Source organism: Thermobia domestica, chromosome 4 (genome assembly GCF_964235325.1).
Source record: "Thermobia domestica chromosome 4, izTheDome1.hap1.1, whole genome shotgun sequence".
In the NCBI taxonomy this organism is placed as follows: domain Eukaryota; kingdom Metazoa; phylum Arthropoda; class Insecta; order Zygentoma; family Lepismatidae; genus Thermobia; species Thermobia domestica.
This window is the reverse complement of record NC_137457.1, coordinates 216,592,439-216,612,962: the sequence shown is the minus strand read 5'-3', so window position 1 is coordinate 216,612,962 and position 20,524 is coordinate 216,592,439. Positions and strand designations below refer to the sequence as shown.

At 37.4% G+C, this 20,524-nt stretch overlaps 1 protein-coding gene across 1 annotated transcript in view; it reads right to left on the bottom strand.

The window, feature by feature from the left end:
* LOC145683032 (uncharacterized) overlaps positions 1–15,888 on the bottom strand; it is a 123,639-nt gene extending 107,751 nt beyond the window's left edge. Inside the window, exons 1-2 of the mRNA XM_081754389.1 lie at positions 15,812–15,888; positions 4,755–4,785 (exon numbers count right to left, since the gene is read on the bottom strand). Of these exons, the coding sequence (XP_081610515.1) occupies positions 4,755–4,785; positions 15,812–15,859 (79 nt within the window). The 5' untranslated portion in view covers positions 15,860–15,888. The remainder of the gene's footprint in view (positions 1–4,754; positions 4,786–15,811) is intronic.
* Positions 15,889–20,524: the final 4,636 nt, after the last annotated feature.

Genomic DNA, 20,524 nt, shown 5'->3' with positions numbered 1-20,524 from the left:
TAGTACAGAAATTCCCTCCTTGCATCCTACCGCCATTTTAGGCGATATAGACTTAGGCAAGATGGGAATACCTATCTCGCCTAAAATGGCGGACATTCTTATCTTGAAGATAAAGTGGCTGAAAAATCGTTAGGCTAGGTGGGATTAGGCTAGATGGGATGGAATCATCTGAAAGGGAAGGGGGACGGTAGGTAGCGGCATGACGTCACGCCGTCCCCCATGCCTATCTTTGCCCATTGTAATTTCTTAGGAGCTGGGGGGACGCCATACACATTTTTTGGAGGTGCGGAGACGGGGTACCTTGCGTCCCACGCACTTTTTCCCTTGCTGCTAAGTATTAATTGCTGTGAGGACTAACGAAAAATATGTGATAATAATAATAATAATAATAATAATAATAATAATAATAATAATAATAATAATAATAATAATAATAATAAAGGATCTGAATGTTAAAGATATTTTTCTACTTTCTATTACAATTCTTGTGGGCTTCCGTGATTCTGTATATGTTGTGTTTATAAGGAATAAAGAGGCTCTAAACAACAATTTGGCAAATATTATTTGTATAAAAGAAAAAACGTTATCAGTTGTTTTACAAAGAACTAAGCAACTGACAACTGACCTTACGTCTGTTTTTTTAACACAATGTTACAAGGCACAGAAGCCACTCCTGCGGGAAGCTTGCTTTTTTGCCTGAGGGCAGCTTCTGTACTACAATTAAGACTTTCATTCTATCAATTTATGTGTAGTTATCAGTCAATCATACAAGTTCTTTGTAACGCTGAATTTTACAAGGAAGGTTTTGTTCATTGGGTAGGAACATTCATTCATAGTCCATCGTACGTTGTAATCCCATCCCTCTTTCGAACACAAGGTGAAATTTAACTTGTACACTATAGTGAATTACAGAAAAGAGAATGCTATTTTTTTAAAAATGAAATCATCAAATAAGTCTGACCATTATCAAATATATTCAAGATGAAAAAAAATCATTTAACAGTCGTCGTACTTAGTTGTCTGCACTGAAATTCCCATAATGTGCTTTCTTCTTTACTAATATGAGCTCCGAGGTTCTTCGCGGCTAAGTGGTTAGCGTATGCGCGTTTGGCGTAAGAGACCCGGATTCGATTCCTGTTTCGAGACCTGCCTACGTATTTTGAATTGGAGAGGAAGGTAGGTTGTATGCATTAACATTACAAATGTATGAGCGTACTGGTATTGATATTTGAAAGGCGTTTAGGCCAAATTGAATTCAATAGGTGATTGTATTTTCCTTTTATGAGCTTTTACTTTTTACTTTTGGCAGCTTGTCATCCCCTAAACTGCCGCTCGGAGCGTTTGCCCCTTTCCCCTAGATCTGGCACTGATTATTGGAGATGACTGTGATCTGGACAGAGGATGGATTAGTTATAAACAATAATACTGTAAGAAACTAAAACGTAAATGTAGTGAGAATAATAACAACTCGCTGATTGTGCGAGCAGTTTTTCTTTTTATTCCCCCTCAGCTGATCTAATAGTGACTGTGCTGCACTCAGAACACGTACAGAAGAATTGGCAACGTCACACGCGAGCCCACCTGAAACAAATACGAGCTGAAACTTCTGAGTAATTCTTCCAACCTAAATTGAAGGTTTCTTTATAATATGTCAAAAATTATATTGTATATTTTACGTTGAGCTTCGCTTACAATATTTTGTTCTTCTCTCGAAAGTTTTAAGTTCAATCCCCCTCTCTTCTTTCTCTTCCTTGATAAAATCAAACGACCTTTCTTACTTATTCATGGCATGATTTTTTCCTCACACAGGTACTGAACTTCGAATTTAGCGCTTGAGAGTAGCAGAAACATACGAGCTTGATATTCCTCGGCGAGACCAATATCCACTTATCACTGGGTTCTGTTGCTCGCCACTACATGGCAATATAAGATGCAGTGACGAAAAACAAGCAATTGACGATTTGAATCCCAGTAATTTCATTTACAAATGTTAACCTATTGCGTTAGTACTGCATATATGTTTTCCTAAGATAATGTAATTTGTCCTTAGCTTCTTGGTTTCTCTCAATTTTCAAGCAAAAATAGACCAGATGCTTTTGATCGTCACTAGCGCATTTTCTTTCTATTTTAAATAATATTAAATTTGAGTACCAAATAAATTATTATCCACTTAAATGCAGACAACCTAATAATTACACAGAAGAAATCAGTACAATCATAATCTTGAAATTCCGTCTCGTTTCGGCTCAAAAAGTGGAACAGTTTCCCATATAAATCAATGGGGACACTTTTAAAAATGGCGGCAGCATTCAGTCTTCTTAAGTGGAAACTGCCGTTCATTAGAAAGTTAATATGCGAGAATTATGAAATAAAGTAAACATACACGCGGGATTTTGTAATAAAATTACATGGTGAGTGCGTTTTATCTGATCCGAAGCTGTTATCGTCGAATATACACGATTAAAGGAGCTCTGATTGGCCAAATTAAAAAGACCTCAGCAATTTATCCCACCAAAGACGAATTTTCTTTGTCGCCACAGTCGAGAATATGGGTTTCTTATTTTCCTAAAAAAAAAAAAAAAACGTTTAGGAGGGACACACAGCCCTACAAAACTTTGATCGTGAAATATCAAAAGTACTAATAACAGTATGTCAGAAGTGCTTGAAGACCATGAAAAATTTGAACGACACATTGTGTAGGGACAATACACAAAAATTAAACGAATAAGTTTTTTTTTATTTTCTGCGGAAAAATGGTTTCAGTGGGCAAAAACCCCAACCCAAAATTTTGAAAGTTGAGGCCGAAAAGTCAGAGGAAGTCAACCGAAGGGAATGAAATTGTGTAGAGGTATTGTAGATATAAAGTGAGGAAATACGGGTTTCTTTTTAACTGAAAAAAGAAAACAAATTAAGTGGGACACTGAATTCTCCAAAAGTTTGATCGTGAAATATCAAAAGTGCTAATAACTCTATGCCAGAGGTGCTAGAAGGATAAGAAGAATTGGAACGACACATTGTGTAGGGACAATACGCAAAAAATTAACGAATAGCTTTTTTTATTTTCTGTGGGAAAACGGTTTTAGGGGGGAAAAGCCCCCACCCAAATTTTTGAAATTTGAGGCCCGAAAAGCAAGAAATACACCGAATTGAATGACATTCCGCACAGATATTATAGACGTAAAATGAGATAATTGGGTTTCGTATTTTCCTGAAAAAGAAAACGGTTGAGTGAGTCACGGACCTTCTAAACCGTTGATTACGAAATATTAAAAGTGCAAATAAGCATACGTCAGAAGTTCCTAAAGAACATGGAGAATTGCAACGAAATTCGTATAGGGAAAATTTGCAAAACAATAAATGAAACTTGTTTTAATTTTTGCGGGAAAACAGTTTTGGGACCTAGGACCCATCCGAAAAAAATAAATATTTCCGTAATAGAGCAGGAAGGAGTGGACCGAAGCGGATGAAATTGTGTATAGATATTATATAGACCGTATGTAAAATAAGGCCTTTCGTGCTCCTCATGTGTCCGTATCCGTTTTGCTTCAAATTTGGCAGATCAACAGCAAACTGGACATAAATCGACACTTGTTCTTGTTTATGTGCAAAAACATTGTAAATATTAAAGGTGCCTCCTTAAATACTATAACATACGCTACACTGTTTGTGCTTGTAGTTGATATGCCAAATTAAAAAAAAAAATCGGATGGAGACAAGACACTTGTGAAACACGAGAGGCCATATTGTACATATCGAATATCTACATACAATTTCATTCGTTTCGGTCCACTCCACCAGCCACTCAACGCCTCGGTCCATGAAACAGTTATTTCTCTTTCAGGAAAATATGAAACACGTATTCCCTCATCTCACCTCTACAATAATTGTGCACATTTCATTCACTTCGGTCCACTTCTTCTTCTCTTTTTGGGTTAAATTCCAAAATTTTGGACGAGGGCTCTTGCTTGAAAACCGTTTTCCCCTTAAAATTAAAAAACGTATTCGTTTAGTTTTTGCCTATTGTTCATACACAAAATTTCGTTGCAATTCTTCATGTCCTTTACACACATCTGAGATACTGTTACTATCACTTTTGATATTTCTTGATCAAAGGTTTGGAGGGGTCTGTGCACCACCCAACCGTTTTTTCCAGGAAAATACGAAACCCGTATTCCCTCATTTTATGTCTACAATATCTGTGCACAATTTCATTCACTTCGGTTCAGTTGTTCTTGCCTTTCGGGTGTTAATTTTCAAAATTTTGGGTTGGGCTTTTATATTAAAACTTTACATTATGTAACTTTTTGTTTTTATGAGATTCCTTTCTGGGGGTGCAGGAGAGAAATGCTTTCCTCTGATATCGGTTTCTTGCCATTCATCTTGTTTGAATTGCTTAAGTAAGATCATTTTGTAACTTTTGATGTCATCTCACTCCGTCACGATAATAAAATTGTCATTCTTAACAATTTGTTTTATTATCTTAAATTGCAGTTTGTCACACTGATATATTTGTTACAGAATTGAAGTTTGGTCCAACGCCTTTCGAATTCGCAAGCAACCCAACCGCCGACATTTTTGAGTTGCCTGCTACTGCAGGAAAAGAAGAATTACAAGTATTAATGCACGTTTGGAGTCGTGTATACATTACAAAGTAAATAAAGTGATGCTACAAATAGTAAAAGAGTTATTCAATATTTATCAGATAAGTGTGCTGACATAAGCAGTACATGTTGCGAGATATGTATGTTACTTACATGTTCTTAGAAATCTGGATTCAACAGAGATCTGTAGAAGAAAAGTAAACATCCTTCAATTTAATTTCTATATGAGTAATGTCCTTTATGCTAAAATCAGAAATATAACTTTGCATGATTTGTATAATTTGCATATTTCATTGGAATTAAATCATTTTTGTCGACTTCTACCTATCTAAATTTTTTAAATCTTGACTTTATGCTTATGTTTAATGACAATGCCATAGCTCTTTAACTATGGCCCAGGGACCACACGTTAAAATTATGTGAAAAATTTTTGAAGGATGAAATCTAATCTTTTAATGAGGGCACTCTGATATATGATAGTTATGAATACAGTGTTAGGCTGCAAGATATATGCCATCACTACTTTTTTGGGTTATATTCTTCATGGAGGTGATCAAATAAGACTATCATCTCATTTTGAAAGATGGTTTGGTCAGAAGAAATTACAAGTGGGGGCAAAACCTATAAAATTAATCAGACAAAACATTCTAAGATTTTGTTCGAAAGTATATTGAGAAGTTAATTGTATTGTTTTATGTTTCAAAATATGATTGATTGTACATAATTGGAAACCATCTTATTGCAGTGGAGCATCCATAGCTAAAACAATTCTACCGCTGATAAAACCTGATTATATATTGATGCGAAAACAAAATGTGTCAATAACATTCTGTGTCAAAACTTTTCCGCAAAATTTGGTTGGGAGAAATCACAAAAAAGTGACACGTAGAATCATCTTTTTCTTTTTTTAAATTCTCACCTTTAATATCTTCGACAGTAGTCACGACGTTAAAAGGTACAAGAGAGTGTAACAATTTTACTAAAAACATTAAATTCTTCTTACAAAATATAGGAAATGTGCTTATCTAACGATATTAAAATTGAGGCATTATGACATATTTTGTTTCTACTTTCTAATAAAATTTGAATAAAATCTTAGAGCTCCCTCCTGACTATATCGATAACGTATGCATCTTCTATGCAGAAGACCTGGAATCGATTCACATTGGGAGCTCATGTGATTAGGGTTCCAATTTTATTTGTAAGTCCATCTGATATAGAATCGCTGCTGAAGGGACGCTAAACTCTAAATCAACATGAGAAAATCATGTTATTTATGGGAATTGTAAGAAATTTCATTTCGTTAAGGAATTAATCATTTCATGATGTTTAGTTTTATGATTTACATACTCAAAATGTTATGTTATATTCTAAATTAGGAAAGGAAATGATGATGACATTAAGTATGATGTACTGAAAAATCAGACATTAGTAGCATTAACTTGTGTCTGCTAGACTAAGTCTAGACTAGGCTTATGTCTGCTTATGCTGCGGAAACTATGAATTGGAAAGTGAGAGAACTCAACGGAATATCATCCACAGAAATCGTTGTCCGTACGAAGTCCTTAGTAATGACAAGGTTAGTAAAAATGCCTTCGCATTGTTTCAAAGCGGAATAACATTTGTACAAATCACAATGGTTTTCAATTTTTCGCTCACATATTCCAATTGGGAGTTCCTTCGTGGCTAAGCGGATAACGTACGCACCTTTGGCGTGGGAGACTCGGATTTGATACCCGACAAGAGCTAATGTGGTTCGGATTCCACGTTAATCAGTTGGTCTCATCTCATATAGCCACGCTTCTGAAAATGATGTTAAACTCAAAATCAACTCAACATTCCGATTGACGCGAGTAAGAAAAAATTCATTGATTATCTGACCAAGCAGAAGCAGTTTACAATGAATTTTACGGAGAGTAGTCCATTAAATACACATCTCAACTTTCTGTTGATTTACTGATGGCTATATTTAAGAGCGAGGTTTAGTGGTACTAACAAATCAAGGTGAAGCTGTTAAAGTTGGTAGAAAATATACTTCTTGAAATAAGAATTGAAGCTTTCCTGGCAGCGAATATTATAGAGATGTTCTCAGGATATCAGTCAGGTGAAGTCCGCCGATAGAACTGACATCGTTCTTGTCTTTAGGTCGATTATACTGAGACCAGCAGTGGCAAAATTTTTCATGGAAAGCTTCGAGCAGAAAGCACTAGAATCAGCACCAATAAAGCCATCGTGTTTCTATAGGTATGTTGATGATACATTTGTCATCTGGCTTCATGGGAGAAATGCACTGCAATCGTTTCTTGAATTTCTCAACAATCAACACAGCAACATCAAGTTTACCATGGAAATAGAAACAGAAGACTGCATACCATTTCCAAACATAATCATTCGTCACACACTTGATGGAAGTCTGGGCCACAGTGTTTACAAAAAACCTACCCACACCGACCTTTATCTTAATGGAAACAGCTTTCACCATAAATCACAGCAGAATACCTAACTGCAGAATGTGTACAAGGAAGATGATATTAGATTGGTCCTGAAAAGGAAGCTTTCCAGTAAAAAAGACCATCACAGAATCTGAAGATCCAGTCAACATTGCAGTCCTGCCCTACACTGGGAAACTATCTGAAAAATTTGCAAGAATCATGAAGAGACACATCAAAACCATACATAGACCGCCATAATGTATCAGAAAACTACTCCGTCCAGTTAAAGACGATTTGGGTCTTAAAATACCAGGAGTATACTGCATTCCCTGCAAATGCGGGAAAACTTACATAGGACAAACAGGACGAACAATAGAACATCGATGCAAGGAGCATGAGAGATACATCAAGCTGTTTTATCAGGAGAAATCAGCCCTGGCGTAACACAGTATAACGGAAAGACATAGAATTTTATTTTCAGACACTAAAATTATTTCAAAGAACTCAAGCCACTGGGATAGGATAATTCAAGAATCTCTTGCCATACTACTAGAACCCAACAATATCAACAGGGATACAGGATTTCAACTCAGCCAGATATAGACACCAGTCATAAAGAAAGCATATGAATACGACAAATCAGCGTCAAGCTATAGACCATCCAATCAGAGAGATGGATTCTTAAGATCCCCCACTTACCTCTCCTATATATAGTACACACGAACTGGTCTCAGTATAATCGCCCTGAAGACGAGAACGATGTCAGTTCTTGAAACGTCGGCTCTATCGTCTGACTTCACCTGGTTGATATCCAGTGAACATCTCTATTATATACTTCTTGTTATACACCAGTATCCTCCTGCAAACGTATTCTTCTCCTAACTAAACAATAAAAAAATATATTGCTAGATGTTCTGAATCCCAAGCCTTCAAACAGGCTTGTGGAACTATTGACAAATGGCATTGAAACTTAATATTTATAAGAATGTTTCACATTTTGGTAATTAATGGTCTCAACAGCTCGCTTGAGTTCCTGGTTGTTTATGGTTTGTAGATATCTCTATGTTGTCTTGAATGAATTCATTATCGTTCTTAAATTCGTCGAATGTAGGAATATAAGAATAATTGTTTAATTGTTGCAAGTTACCCATTGGTAGTTTTTTTTTCTTTTTGCATTGCCCTTTCGTGGAGAAAATTTGTCGTAGAGTAGAATGTGGTTCAACTTCAACAGTGTAGACGTAAGAAACTGGACCACTATCATATTTTCAGTCGACTACTTTCTACAAACCTTATATATATATATATTTGATATTAATTACCATAAAGTTAAAATACGATGAATTTGTTATTTGTTTTTCGTTTTGTAATTTTAAAATATTATACTTGAACTTTATTAATTAAAAGATAATGTAATCTAAAATTCTTACAATCACAAACGTCTTTTTATTTTTTTTACATGAGGAGGAGGATAAAAGAACTAAATTCAGCACACAAAGTCACCAACACACAAACATCTTGATAGACATAATATTTGATGTAAAATACAATTATTTACAAACGTTACATACCTTAATTAACTGCAGTAAATATGTAAAGTATTACAGTATATGATCAAGCAAATCTGACGTGCATTTCGAAGGAATGAATTTGTTTTCAAAATTTAGAGAAGGGCAATTGCTCTTACTGTCCCGCCTGCAGTCGGTTATGCTTACTAGATTAAAATTGAAAGGATTCTGAATACCGCTAATTCTAGCTTTGAAGATACTTATAACTTCAATAAGAGTAAGATGTTAATAAAGAAAACACCTATATATCAATAATAACCTTACATGCCTTTGCAGAGGTTTGAGTTTCCGTGGGAGTCCATGTGGTTCGTCCAATCCAATTTGGATAACTTGTATTATGGTTTCGATGACTTAATCAAATACATTCTGGCGAAGAATAAGGATTACTGAATGCTTCATTATTCCATCAATATACGTGAACAAATATGGCGTTTTTCACATGTTGACTGTCTCGTGACACTCCAAAAGTGACCTTAATATTGTCGAAGAGGCCAAGAGCCCCACTCTCGATTTCCTGTTTAAGATGGCATGCCCTACTGGTAAACTCGTGTTGTATGCAATTAATCACTGGTTGAATTGCAAGCATTGTATTATAATTCCTAAAACCTAAAATTAATATTCTCTCTTTACTCATTACGAAAGAATTTGGCAGCCCAGATGACTGTTTTAGTTCTGTAACATAATCGACATAATAGCTTCCATTCCTGTTATTTTTAATTTTTTAAGTCGAAAATCTACTTTGACGTAATTTAGGTCTCAATTGCTTCAAGATGAGAAACTAGGTATAGACATATTATTTTGTCTCCACTGACGAGGAAACCGATTCAAGTGTGACACGAAATTATGGACAATTTTATGCTCAAACGAAGTGCTTTTGTGTACAATTAAACCCATTAGAAGGAAAAACCCTCGATCGCAACTGTTCCAGAGATATAGAGGAATAAGGGGAAGGTTGGTGCTTCGATATTTTGCGAATTTTCGGCTATGTTGGGAGTGAATATGTTTGAAAATTGCATTGAAACGTTAAGAAAGATGCACCAGGGTGGAATAAAAGTGGTGTTGAATGTTGAGGTGAGTGGCGTTGCCTTTACCCGGGGCCGGAAAAAGAAGGAGCTTAAGAAATAATAAACGTCATTGAAACGAAGAACAAAATTGTATGATACTACATGCTAATATATCATGTCGTTAGTTCATAGAAAATGAGAAAAGGTGATATAAAATGTATTAATTACATTGCCAAAGGAACAGAGACGTTATTGAGTGAACAAAAATACAATGTTATATTATGTGCAAAAGTACTATAAAAAACAAATTAAATAATATGAATCATAAACAAAGTTTTTTTGCAAACGTAAGTACGACAGTCTGTAGTTGTGTGACATATATTAAAACGCAATGTATGGATCAATAAGCAAAAATAGTATCTTCAACTTAAAAAATGAAAGCCGGCACACAGTTCCGATCGGTTAGTAATTGTAGAAATTATAAGTATTTGGAAAGTTCGGACGGCCACCATTTTTTACATTTTTCATCCAATTTGACTGATGATACTTTTATTCGATTCAGTGTACCAAGAAAAATGAACATAGATATCTGACACACCTATTTCAGGCAACAATAGAACTCCGGTATTTTCGCCTTCCCAGTCCACAACATTCTTCCCCTAGAATTTTTTATGGACTCTTCGGTTTTGTAACCCACATGTCTAAGGCAACATATTTCTACATTTTCCTGGATGAAGGAATTATTCATTTTTAAAAGACTATTTAATTGCTCTCCGTGTAACGTGGGTTCCTGTCACCACGGCATGGCGCGCCCTCAGGTTGCGGATCGAGGGGAAGTCCTCTAGATATAGAGGTTAGCTGCGAATATACTGAATAAGCAGTCGCGGACAGACGACTAGGAGTGGTCCTCCAGCTTGGGGGTTTGGGTAAGGCTAACACCCTCATCCTGTAAAAAAAAGGTACTTGTTCAGAAACATTCATAAAAGCCTCGGACAAGGACAGATAACTTGGCACGACATCAGCAAAAGAAAATGGACATGAGATTTGGAACATGGAATATTAGAAGTCTTTATAGGGCAGGCGCGTTAAAATCTGTAACGAGTGAGTTAGAGAAATACAGGATGGACTTACAAGTAAGGGACCATATGGTTGTGGCGCAAATCAGATGCAGATATACGCCATCTGATTGAGCATGAAAAGATATGGAGAACACAGAAATTTAAGGTGCTAAGGGTCACAAGGAGCGGAGCGAGGAAGGAGGAAACATTGAATGTCGGCAAAATTGAAGAAAGTCAGGAATGGCGGGAAAAGTTAATTTCTTGCAAACAGGGAAAGAAAGTCAACCAAAAGAAAGAAACTAAACATAGCAAGGGCATCAAGGACGAAGAAAGATCATAATCAGGGTTGCCATCCAGATCGCAGTGTTGCTAGCGCTGTATAACATTGATATGGAAGGTATAGCACAGTATAGCAATTCATGCACAAGGAAAAATATTAGTAACACAAAAGACGATTGATAAGACTCTGTACACATGCGTAAAAAGGTTTAACAATAGTCGTGAGTGAATAATGCACATGAGGGAGGACAAATATAAACATGAAAGTGAAGGGTGTACACGGAAACCAAAGCGTTTGGGAGTATCGTTCCATGGTGATGATGATGATGATCGGTGTTCTGCCCGAAGGCAGGTTTTGACCTGAAGGTTCCTAGGCTGGATGAACCCATGGTGGTTTGCTATTGCCTTCCATGGGATGATAATGACGTATAAAGGACGAGGGATCCGAACCTTTTCTGTTCGATCCGGGATTTGCAAATCTTCCTGGAAGAAGTTTTGTGGCCCGATCTTCAGGGTAAGGATCGTGTTTTGCTTTTGGTTGACTCCTGGACTCCAAACAAGGATGACACTCTTTACAACATGACAGTTCCTAACGGTGTTTAATTCTACAAAAAGCTTATTCCCCCGAAATGTATAGGCCTTATACAACCTGGTGATGTGTTCTTCTTTCGTCCATTCAAAAACATGGTGAAGTTCATCACAGATACGTTAGTGTTCTCCAGTATTAATGTGTGACAACGTGAGAACTTTTTCAGCCTTCAGTCATTTGTCCATTACCAGTTTTCCTCTAGGTGATTCCAAAAGATGATACGCTTTGCGTTTTTCAAATGTGGCTACTCCAATGAACATCCTGGACAGTTTGAAACACCTTCCGCATATTGCTTTGAGAAAGGACTGACAGGGGAATGCTGCAGAGACGCGTGTGACCAGCTTGCTTTCATCCGCTATGCTCACTGCGAGAAATGTTTGTGTGTTGACCACGCATTCATTCGTGATCTTTACGTCAATTGCAATTAAACTACAAATGGTGCGCACTGTTTTCTATTTTCCTCCATTTATATATTCACGCGGGTGTAATATTCACTCACGACTACGTTAAACCTTTTTACGCACGTGTACAGAGTCGTTTCAATCGTCTTTTGTGTTACTAATATTTTTCCTTGTGCATGAATTGCTATACTGTGCTATATCTTCCATATCAATGTTATGCAGCGCTGGCAACACTGCGATCTGGATGGCAACCCTGATTATGATCTTTCTTCGTCCTTGATGCCCTTGTCGTGTTTAGTTTCTTTCTTTTGGTTAACTTTCTTTCCTTGTTTGCACGAATTAACCTTTCCCGTCATTCCCGACTTTCTCCAATTTTGCCGACATTCAATGTTTCCTCTTTCCTCGCTCCGCTCCCTATCGCCCTTAGCACCTTAAATTTCTGTGTTCTCCATATCTTTTCATGCTCAATCAGATGGCGTATATCTGCATCTGATTTGCGCGACAACCATATGGTCCCTTACTTGTTAGTAGGAGTTCAGCAAGTTAGGTGGGAAGGAAATGGATCTGAGAATTCCGGAAATGTTACGTTCTTTTACGGGGAAGGAAATAAAAATCACCAGTTAGGAACAAGGTTTTTCGTTCACAAACGAATATTACTAGCAATTAAACGGGTTGAATTTGTTACTGACAGACTTCCTTTTATTACTCTTAAGGGACGTGGTGTGATATTATTGTTTTAAATGTACATGCTCCAACTGAAGATAAGGGTGACGATATAAAAGATAGTTTTTACGAAGAAGTGGAACGGATATTGGACCAACTCCCGCGATACCATATGAAGATTCTATTAGGGGATTTCAATGCGAAGGTAGGACGAGAGGATATTTTCAAACCGATTATAGGGAACGAAAGTTTGCATAAGGAAAGTAATGACAACGGTGTTAGACTCGTGAACTTTGCAACATCCAAAAACCTAATCGTGAAGAGTACAAAATTCCCACATCGCGACGTTCATAAATACACTTGGACATCACCAGACGGAAAAACACATAATCAAATTGATCACGTTTTAGTAGATAGAAGAAGGCAATCTAGCATAATTGATGTCCGGTCGTTTAGAGAGGCTGATTGTGACACTGATCACTACCTGGTAGCAGCGAGAATACGAGAGAGATTATCGTAGAATAAAGGTAATACTCAATGTCCGAAAACGGAGAGATTTAACTTAAAGAAATTAGAAGAGAGCCAGGTAAGAGAGGAATACCAGATTGAAGTTTCGAATAGATTCTCGGTTTTAGAAGACTCGGAGTGCACTAGTGTTGAGGATACTTGGATTGAAATTAGAGATAGCATTAAAAGTTCAGCAATAGAAAAATTGGGACACGCGGAAATACGTAGGAACAAACCATGGTTCGACCAAGAATGCATTAAACTAGCAGAGAAGAGAAAACAGGCAAAACTACGGTGGCTACAAAATCCGAATGAAATAACTACACAAAATTTCGCAGATTCAGGCGGGAAACTTCCAAAACTTTTAGAACAAAGAAACGCGATTTTTTGAAAGCTAAAATTAAGGAACTTGAAGATAATAGTAAAAATAAAAATATTCGGGACATGTATAAGGGGATCAGCGAATTTAAGAAAGGCTATCAACCTCGTGCTTATATTTTAAAGAAATCTGACGGAACAGTTCTCACTGATACGAATAGCCTCTTAAATAGATGGAAAGATTTCTTTGACGATTTGCTGAACACGCAGCCAAAAACTAATGTGCGTGGAGAAAAGGATATACATACAGCAGAACCGTATATTCCAGAACCCAATCGAACCCAATCGCCGCTATAAAGAAATTTAAGAAACACAAATCTCCGGGTGTAGATGAAATTCCGACTGAGTTAATTTTAGCTGGAAGCGAAAAATTGTGGAACAAGATACACAAACTCATTCTCCTTATCTGGAACAAGGAAGAATTGCCACAAGAGTGGAAAGAGTCAATCATTGTTCCAATTCACAAGAAAGGCGACAAAACTGACTGTAATAATTATCGAGGCATTTCTCTTCTGTCAACATCCTATAAAATCCTTTCAAATATTCTGTTAGCAAGATTGACCCCATACGCAGATGAAATTATTGGAGATTATCAGTGCGGATTTAGGCGAAATCGATCAACTATCGACCAAATATTTACCATTCGCCAAATACTCGAAAAGAAGTGGAAATACAATACCCCGGTACATCAACTATTTATTGATTTTAGAAAGGCTTACGACTCGGTTAGGAGAGAAACATTATACAACGTTCTTATAGAACTAGGAATACCGAGAAAGCTAATTAGATTAATTAAGATATGTTTAAATGAATCCAAAAGTAAAGTCTGGGTAGGAAAATTTTTGTCCACGAGCTTCCACGTCGAAAATGGTCTGAAACAAGGAGATGCGTTGTCGCCACTATTATTTAACTTTGTGCTGGAATACGTCAAAGGAAAATCAAAGATAGCAACCAAGGTCTAGAGTTGAACGGCATTCACCAGGTTATGGCATATGCTGATGATGTAAATTTAATAGGGGATGATAGGAGAACAGTAGAAATAAATGCAGAGATCTTATTAAAAGCTTGCAGGGACATGGGTTTAGAAGTAAATGCAGAGAAAACTAAATACATGGAAGTGCGTCGGGACCGTAATACGGCAAATTGTGGAGGCGTTAAAATATTAAATAATACTTTTGATAAAGTGGATACTTTCAAATATTTAGGATCAATATTAACAGACGAAAATCATATTCACGAAGAAATTAAATGTCGACTAAAAGCAGGGAATTCGTGTTACTATTCGGTTCAAAATCTCTTGTCGTCGCGAATTCTGTCGAGGAATTTGAAGCTTAAAATATATAAAACGATAATCATGCCTGTTGTTCTGTATGGTTGCGAAACATGGTCGCTTACTCTGAGGGAAGAACATGGACTGAAAGTATTTGAGAACAGGATCCTGAGAAGAATATTCGGACCCAAGAGGAACGAGAATGGGGAATGGCGGAAGCTTCATAACGAGGAACTATACGGTTTACCCAACATTGTTAGGGTCGTCAAGTCTAGGAGGCTTAGGTGGGCAGGTCATGTAGCAAGAATGGAAGAAAGTAGAAACGCTTTCAAAGTCTTGACTGGTAGACCCATAGGAAAACGACCATTAGGAAGACCTAGGCGCAGATGGGAGGATAATATTAGGATGGATCTCGCAGAGATAGAAATACAAAGTAGAAACTGGATGCAATTAGCTAAGGATAGAAGTTAGTGGAGAGCTTTTGTGAACGCGGCACTGAACCTCCGGGTTCCATAGGCCATAGAGTTAGTTAGTTATTTAATTGCTCTAGTGCTGTATATTCAAAAATTAGCAAAATATCGGAGCACCAGCCTTCCCCTTATTCCTCTATATCTCCGGAACTGTTGAGATCGAGGGTTTTTCGCTCTAATGGGTTTAATTGTACACAAAAGCACTTCGTTTGCGCATAAACTCGTCCACAATTTTGTGTCACACTTGAATCGCTTTCCTCGTGAGAATTGATCTTGGTTCTACACACAGCAAAATTATATGCATAACATCCGCTTACGGGAAACAATATATGAAACATGACTAAGCTAAAACACAAAAAGCATAAACAAGACTCCTACAACAGTTATAGCCCAGGTATTGCACGCCAATTAAACCATACAGGTGTTTTCAACGTTCATCAAAGTTTCTGGATCAAACTGTTCCACTTTTCTTCAACAGCAAAAGGTAATTAAATTGTATATACTTATCGATTTGTTTGTGTATATCAACAACACATTTAGAAACATGAATTCTATATTAAACGTAAGAATATAGGGCCTTGTCATTAAGCGTACCTGCATAAATAATAACCACAGCAATCCACACAACAAGTAGACATGCATATTAATTGTTTGCTGGAAGTGAGGCTTAAAAGAAACGAACATTGATTTAAATATTATGGATAGCAGATCCGTGAGAAATGGCTTTCTTTTATTTTATAATGCGTATATTATTACTCTGATTGTGTTGGAAACTTACAAGGTATTTGTAGAGAAACAGAAAACTTATTACTAAAAATTATTGCCTTTATGTCGAGGCTTGCAATGATTGACGTGTAGCTGGCTAAGTTATTCATATTGTTTATAACGATAGAAAGCTAACCAAGCAGAGAGTAAGGCAATTAACTTTCATTTAATCTGATAGCAATATACATTTTCAGCATATAAAGGTAACCAAGAAATTTCTGTCGCTCTTTCACCCACAACCTTGGAACATTGGTAAGACGTACCTGAAGATTAAAAATAGTCCCCATCACCATCCATGACCTTCTGCAACGTTCTGGAAGGCCATGGATTCCATCGCGTTTGAATTTGGTGGGCCGTGAAGCGAAGAAAATATCAAGTGCATTTTGCACATCTACTAGGGATTTGAATCTGAGTCCTCTAAGGTGACTGACCAAGGAATGGAACAGGCGATAATCGAAGGGTGCAATGCCCGGGGATTATGGCGGATGCAATAGTGTTTCCCATTCAAGGTGTAGAATGGTGTCCCGAGTCATCATAGCCACATGGGGCTTAGCGTTATGCTGTAACTGGAGGATCCTTTTGTGATTCAAAAATGCTGGCTTCAGAGCTTTGAGATTTTCTTGAACACGGCTCAACTGCTATCAGTACACAGTTGCATTGATGCTCTGACCAGCTGGTAGCAGCTTCCGATGCACGATGCCGCGAGCAGTCCACCAAACACACAGGAGGACCCTCTTTTGATGCAGTGCCAGTTTTTGCTATTTTGGAACCGGTTCATCGGATGCTAACCAATGACGACAGCGCCGTGGAGCTTCGTACAGAACCCACTTCTCATCAAATGTCAACATCCTGTCCACAAATGGCTCCTTTCTCAGGCGAGACAGCAAAGAAACACAGGTGTCTGCTCATGTTGCCTTTTTTCCCGGAGTCAAATCATGTGGGACCCATCGACCCAACTTGCAGTTTTTCCCAATTTCTTGGAGTGCTGCCGAATGGTTTTTCCACTGACACTGAATTGTAATCTCAGGTTCTCCCATGTCTGGCTACTGTTTGCCTCAATTGCTGCCTGAAGATCTTCATTTTGTACATGTTGGTCTTGCGGGACGTGGTGCGTCTTGGAGTGTTTCGTCACCATCCTTAAACTTGTTAAACCACCGTTGCACTCTCCACGTAGTCATGACACCCTCACCAATGGCGTGGCATATATTCCGCTCCACTTCATATTGCCTTTCGGTCGTCAACTTTAAAATTTTGTGTGTGGGCTTTTGCCTTCTAAAACTATTTCTTGTCAGAAAATTAAAAAAAGTATTCGTTTACTTTTGTTTATTGTTCCTACACAAAGTTTCGTTGCAATTCTTCATGTCCTTTGAACATGTGACATACAGTTATTAGCGCTTTTGATATTTCGTGATCAAAGGTTTGGAGGAGTCCGTTGTAACATCTAACCATTTTTTCTAGGAAAATACGAAACACATAATCATTCTTCGTCTACAATATCTGTGCACAATTTTGTTCACTTCGGTCCACTTCTTTTTGCCTATCGAACATTAACTTCCAAAACTTTTGTGGGGGCTTTTGCGCCATAAAACCGTTTCTAAGCAGATAATTTAAAAAATAAACACTATTCGTTTGTTTTATTTGTAGTATCTACCTGCCAAATATTGTCAAAATCGGAGTGTTACAATTGGGAAGTGTTACTTGTTAATATGTTACTGACTTTCAAGAATCATCAGTAAGATGAAGTCTATAGTAAAGTTTGAAATACTGCAAGTCAGCGCGATCCAGGCAAGTGTCAGGTTCAGCGCAAGAGCTAGTGCACTTTGCTAGATTAGTCTCAAACTATTTCCTTAATGTTTGCTTTGGTAAAGGATATGCATTGCGGACTATGCAAGCGCTGCTTTTGTTATATGTGTCCAAACTAGCGAGCACGACGCTCGTGAGCTCGGCACTCGGGCTCAGCCGTAGTCCGGCTGAATAATTGAGCACAAGCCTGAGTGAGCCCGAGGCTCAATAAAATAAGTAAGCGCGAGTCCGACTGAGTTTCAGCCCAGTCGACAGAAATGAATGCGAGGCCGAATGAGCGCAAGCTCAGTTGAGAGAAGTGAGCGCGAGTCCGAATGAACGCGACTCCACTAAGGATTAGTGAGAGCGAGACCTTTCGAGTGAATTGAGTGCGAGCCCAGTTTCTGGAAGTGATCGGGAGCGAGAATGAGCGCGCGCTAAGCTGAGAAAAATGATCCCGAGTGCGAGCCCAATTAAGGGAAGTTAGTGTGAGCTTGAGTGAGTGCGAGGTCAGTTGAGAGAAGTGAGCGCGAGTCCGAGTGAACGCGAGCCCACTTACGATTATTGAGCGCGAGCCCACTCCAGATAATTGAGTACGAGATCGTGTGAGCGCGAGCCCAGTTTGGGAAAGTGATAGCGAGCTCGAGCCATGTTGATGAAAATGAGTGCGAGCCCGAGTGAGTGCGAGCTCAGTTGAGAGAAGTGAACGTTGTAGGGATGCACTCGGGTCGAGACATGTCTCGAATCTCGACTCGACTCGACTCGAATTCGAGTCGAGATTCGAGTCGAGACACACGTTGTAAAATTCGAGACGAGTCGAGACAAACGTATTTCTCGACTCGATTTTTCAAGTCGAGACTGCTCGTGAAAATCTCGACTCGACTCGAATGTCTCGAAAATCTTTCTATAATTTTTAATATTATTTTGAAGACAGTATTCACTCAGAAACAGCCTTGAAACCAATTGCAGCATTTTATTACTTTAGAAAATTATAGAACGCATAAACTTAATAGTTAATCTTTCGAGATCAAGATTTAATTTTCAGCTAAATTAAGTTAATTAAAACTAATGTCGTGATATTGATTGTACTTCAAATATAATAATAATAATAATAATAATAATAATCGATTATCTACTTTGTATAAAACTATTGTCCGTAGCCTATATGTAGTTTGTATAAAACTATTGCGATAAAGTGAAATTCATAAATTCTCTAAATGAACAATTGGCAGTCTATAGTAATTTAGCATAGTTATAATTATTGTTTTCGTTCCCATGAACGCAATAGGACTACATAACTTCTGGATTATTCGCTTTCCTTTTATGAGGCTTTAATGTATTGCAGCGTATCATGAGTTACGAATAATGTATAATAATAATAATAATAATAATAATAATAATAATAATAATAATAATAATAATAATAATAATAATAATTATTATTATTATTATTATTATTATTATTATTATTATTAGTTATTCTGCCTTTCGGTAGGTCCTGGGACTAATGAGGATTTTTTTTATTTAATTTTAGATTTTGGCCTGGAAATGTTTCTTCCACTTTTCTCGATCTTCAGCTTCCTCTTTTAACTCCCAATATTTTCTCCTACCTTTCAAATTTTGGATCAGCATCACCTGTATTCTTCTTCTTCCTATTCCTTGCTTCCTTTCCATCTTTCCTTCTATGGCGGTGTTAAGAAGATAATTTCTTCGCAAGATGTGTCCAATCCAATTTGCCTTCTACGAAGAATGGTGGCGAGAATTGTTCTTTTCTCTCCTATCCGTTATAAAACATCTCCGTTTGTTGCTCTCTCTGTCCATTTTATCTTCTCCATCTTCCAACACCACACTTCGAAGCTCTCCAAATATTTCTTCTCTAACTTCCGTAATGTCCATAATATATAATGTAACATTTGTTGTACATCACATACGAGACTATTTTACATGGTATATTACAATAAATGGACTGCTTGGATGCCAAGAACTAGTAGAGATAGGTAAATTTCACTTCTATAGATAGGTATTTTTAAAAGGATTTTTCTAAACACTAATTCATAAAAAATAAACTACATACAGTAGTTACGGTTTTTGTTCCCAACATAAAAGAAACTTGGGTAGGAGGGAAGATAAACGGGCCCTCAGATTTTCGGTTCAAAATTGATCACAACGTCTTCCTTAAGTCCCAAATAGTGTTTCCTGAAAATTTTAGACCGAGGAAACTTCAGAAAGGTGCCCAAAATTACTATAGAATTTACCAGATATGGGCAGGGAAGATAAACGGGATCTCAGATTTTCGGTTCAAAATTGACCACAACGTCTTCCTTAAGTCCCAAATAGTGTTTCCTGAAAATTTCAGACCGCGGAAACTTCAGAAAGGTGCCCAAAATTACTATAGAACTTACCAGATATGGGCAGAGAAGATAAACGGGCCCTCAGATTTTCGGTTCAAAATTGATCACAACGTCTTCCTTAGGTCCCAAATAGTGTTTCCTGAAAATTTTAGACCGCGGGAACTTCAGAAAGATGCCCAAAATTACTACAGAATTTTCCAGATGTGGGCAGGAAAGATAAACGGGCCTTCGGATTTTCGGTTCAAAATTCCTCACATCTTCCTTATGTCCCAAATAGTGTTTCCTGAAAATTTTAGACCGCGTAAACTTCAAAAAGATGAAAATTACTACAGAATTTACCAGATATGGGCAGGGAAGATAAATGGACCCTCAGATTTTCGGTTCAAAATTGATCGCAACGTCTTTCTTA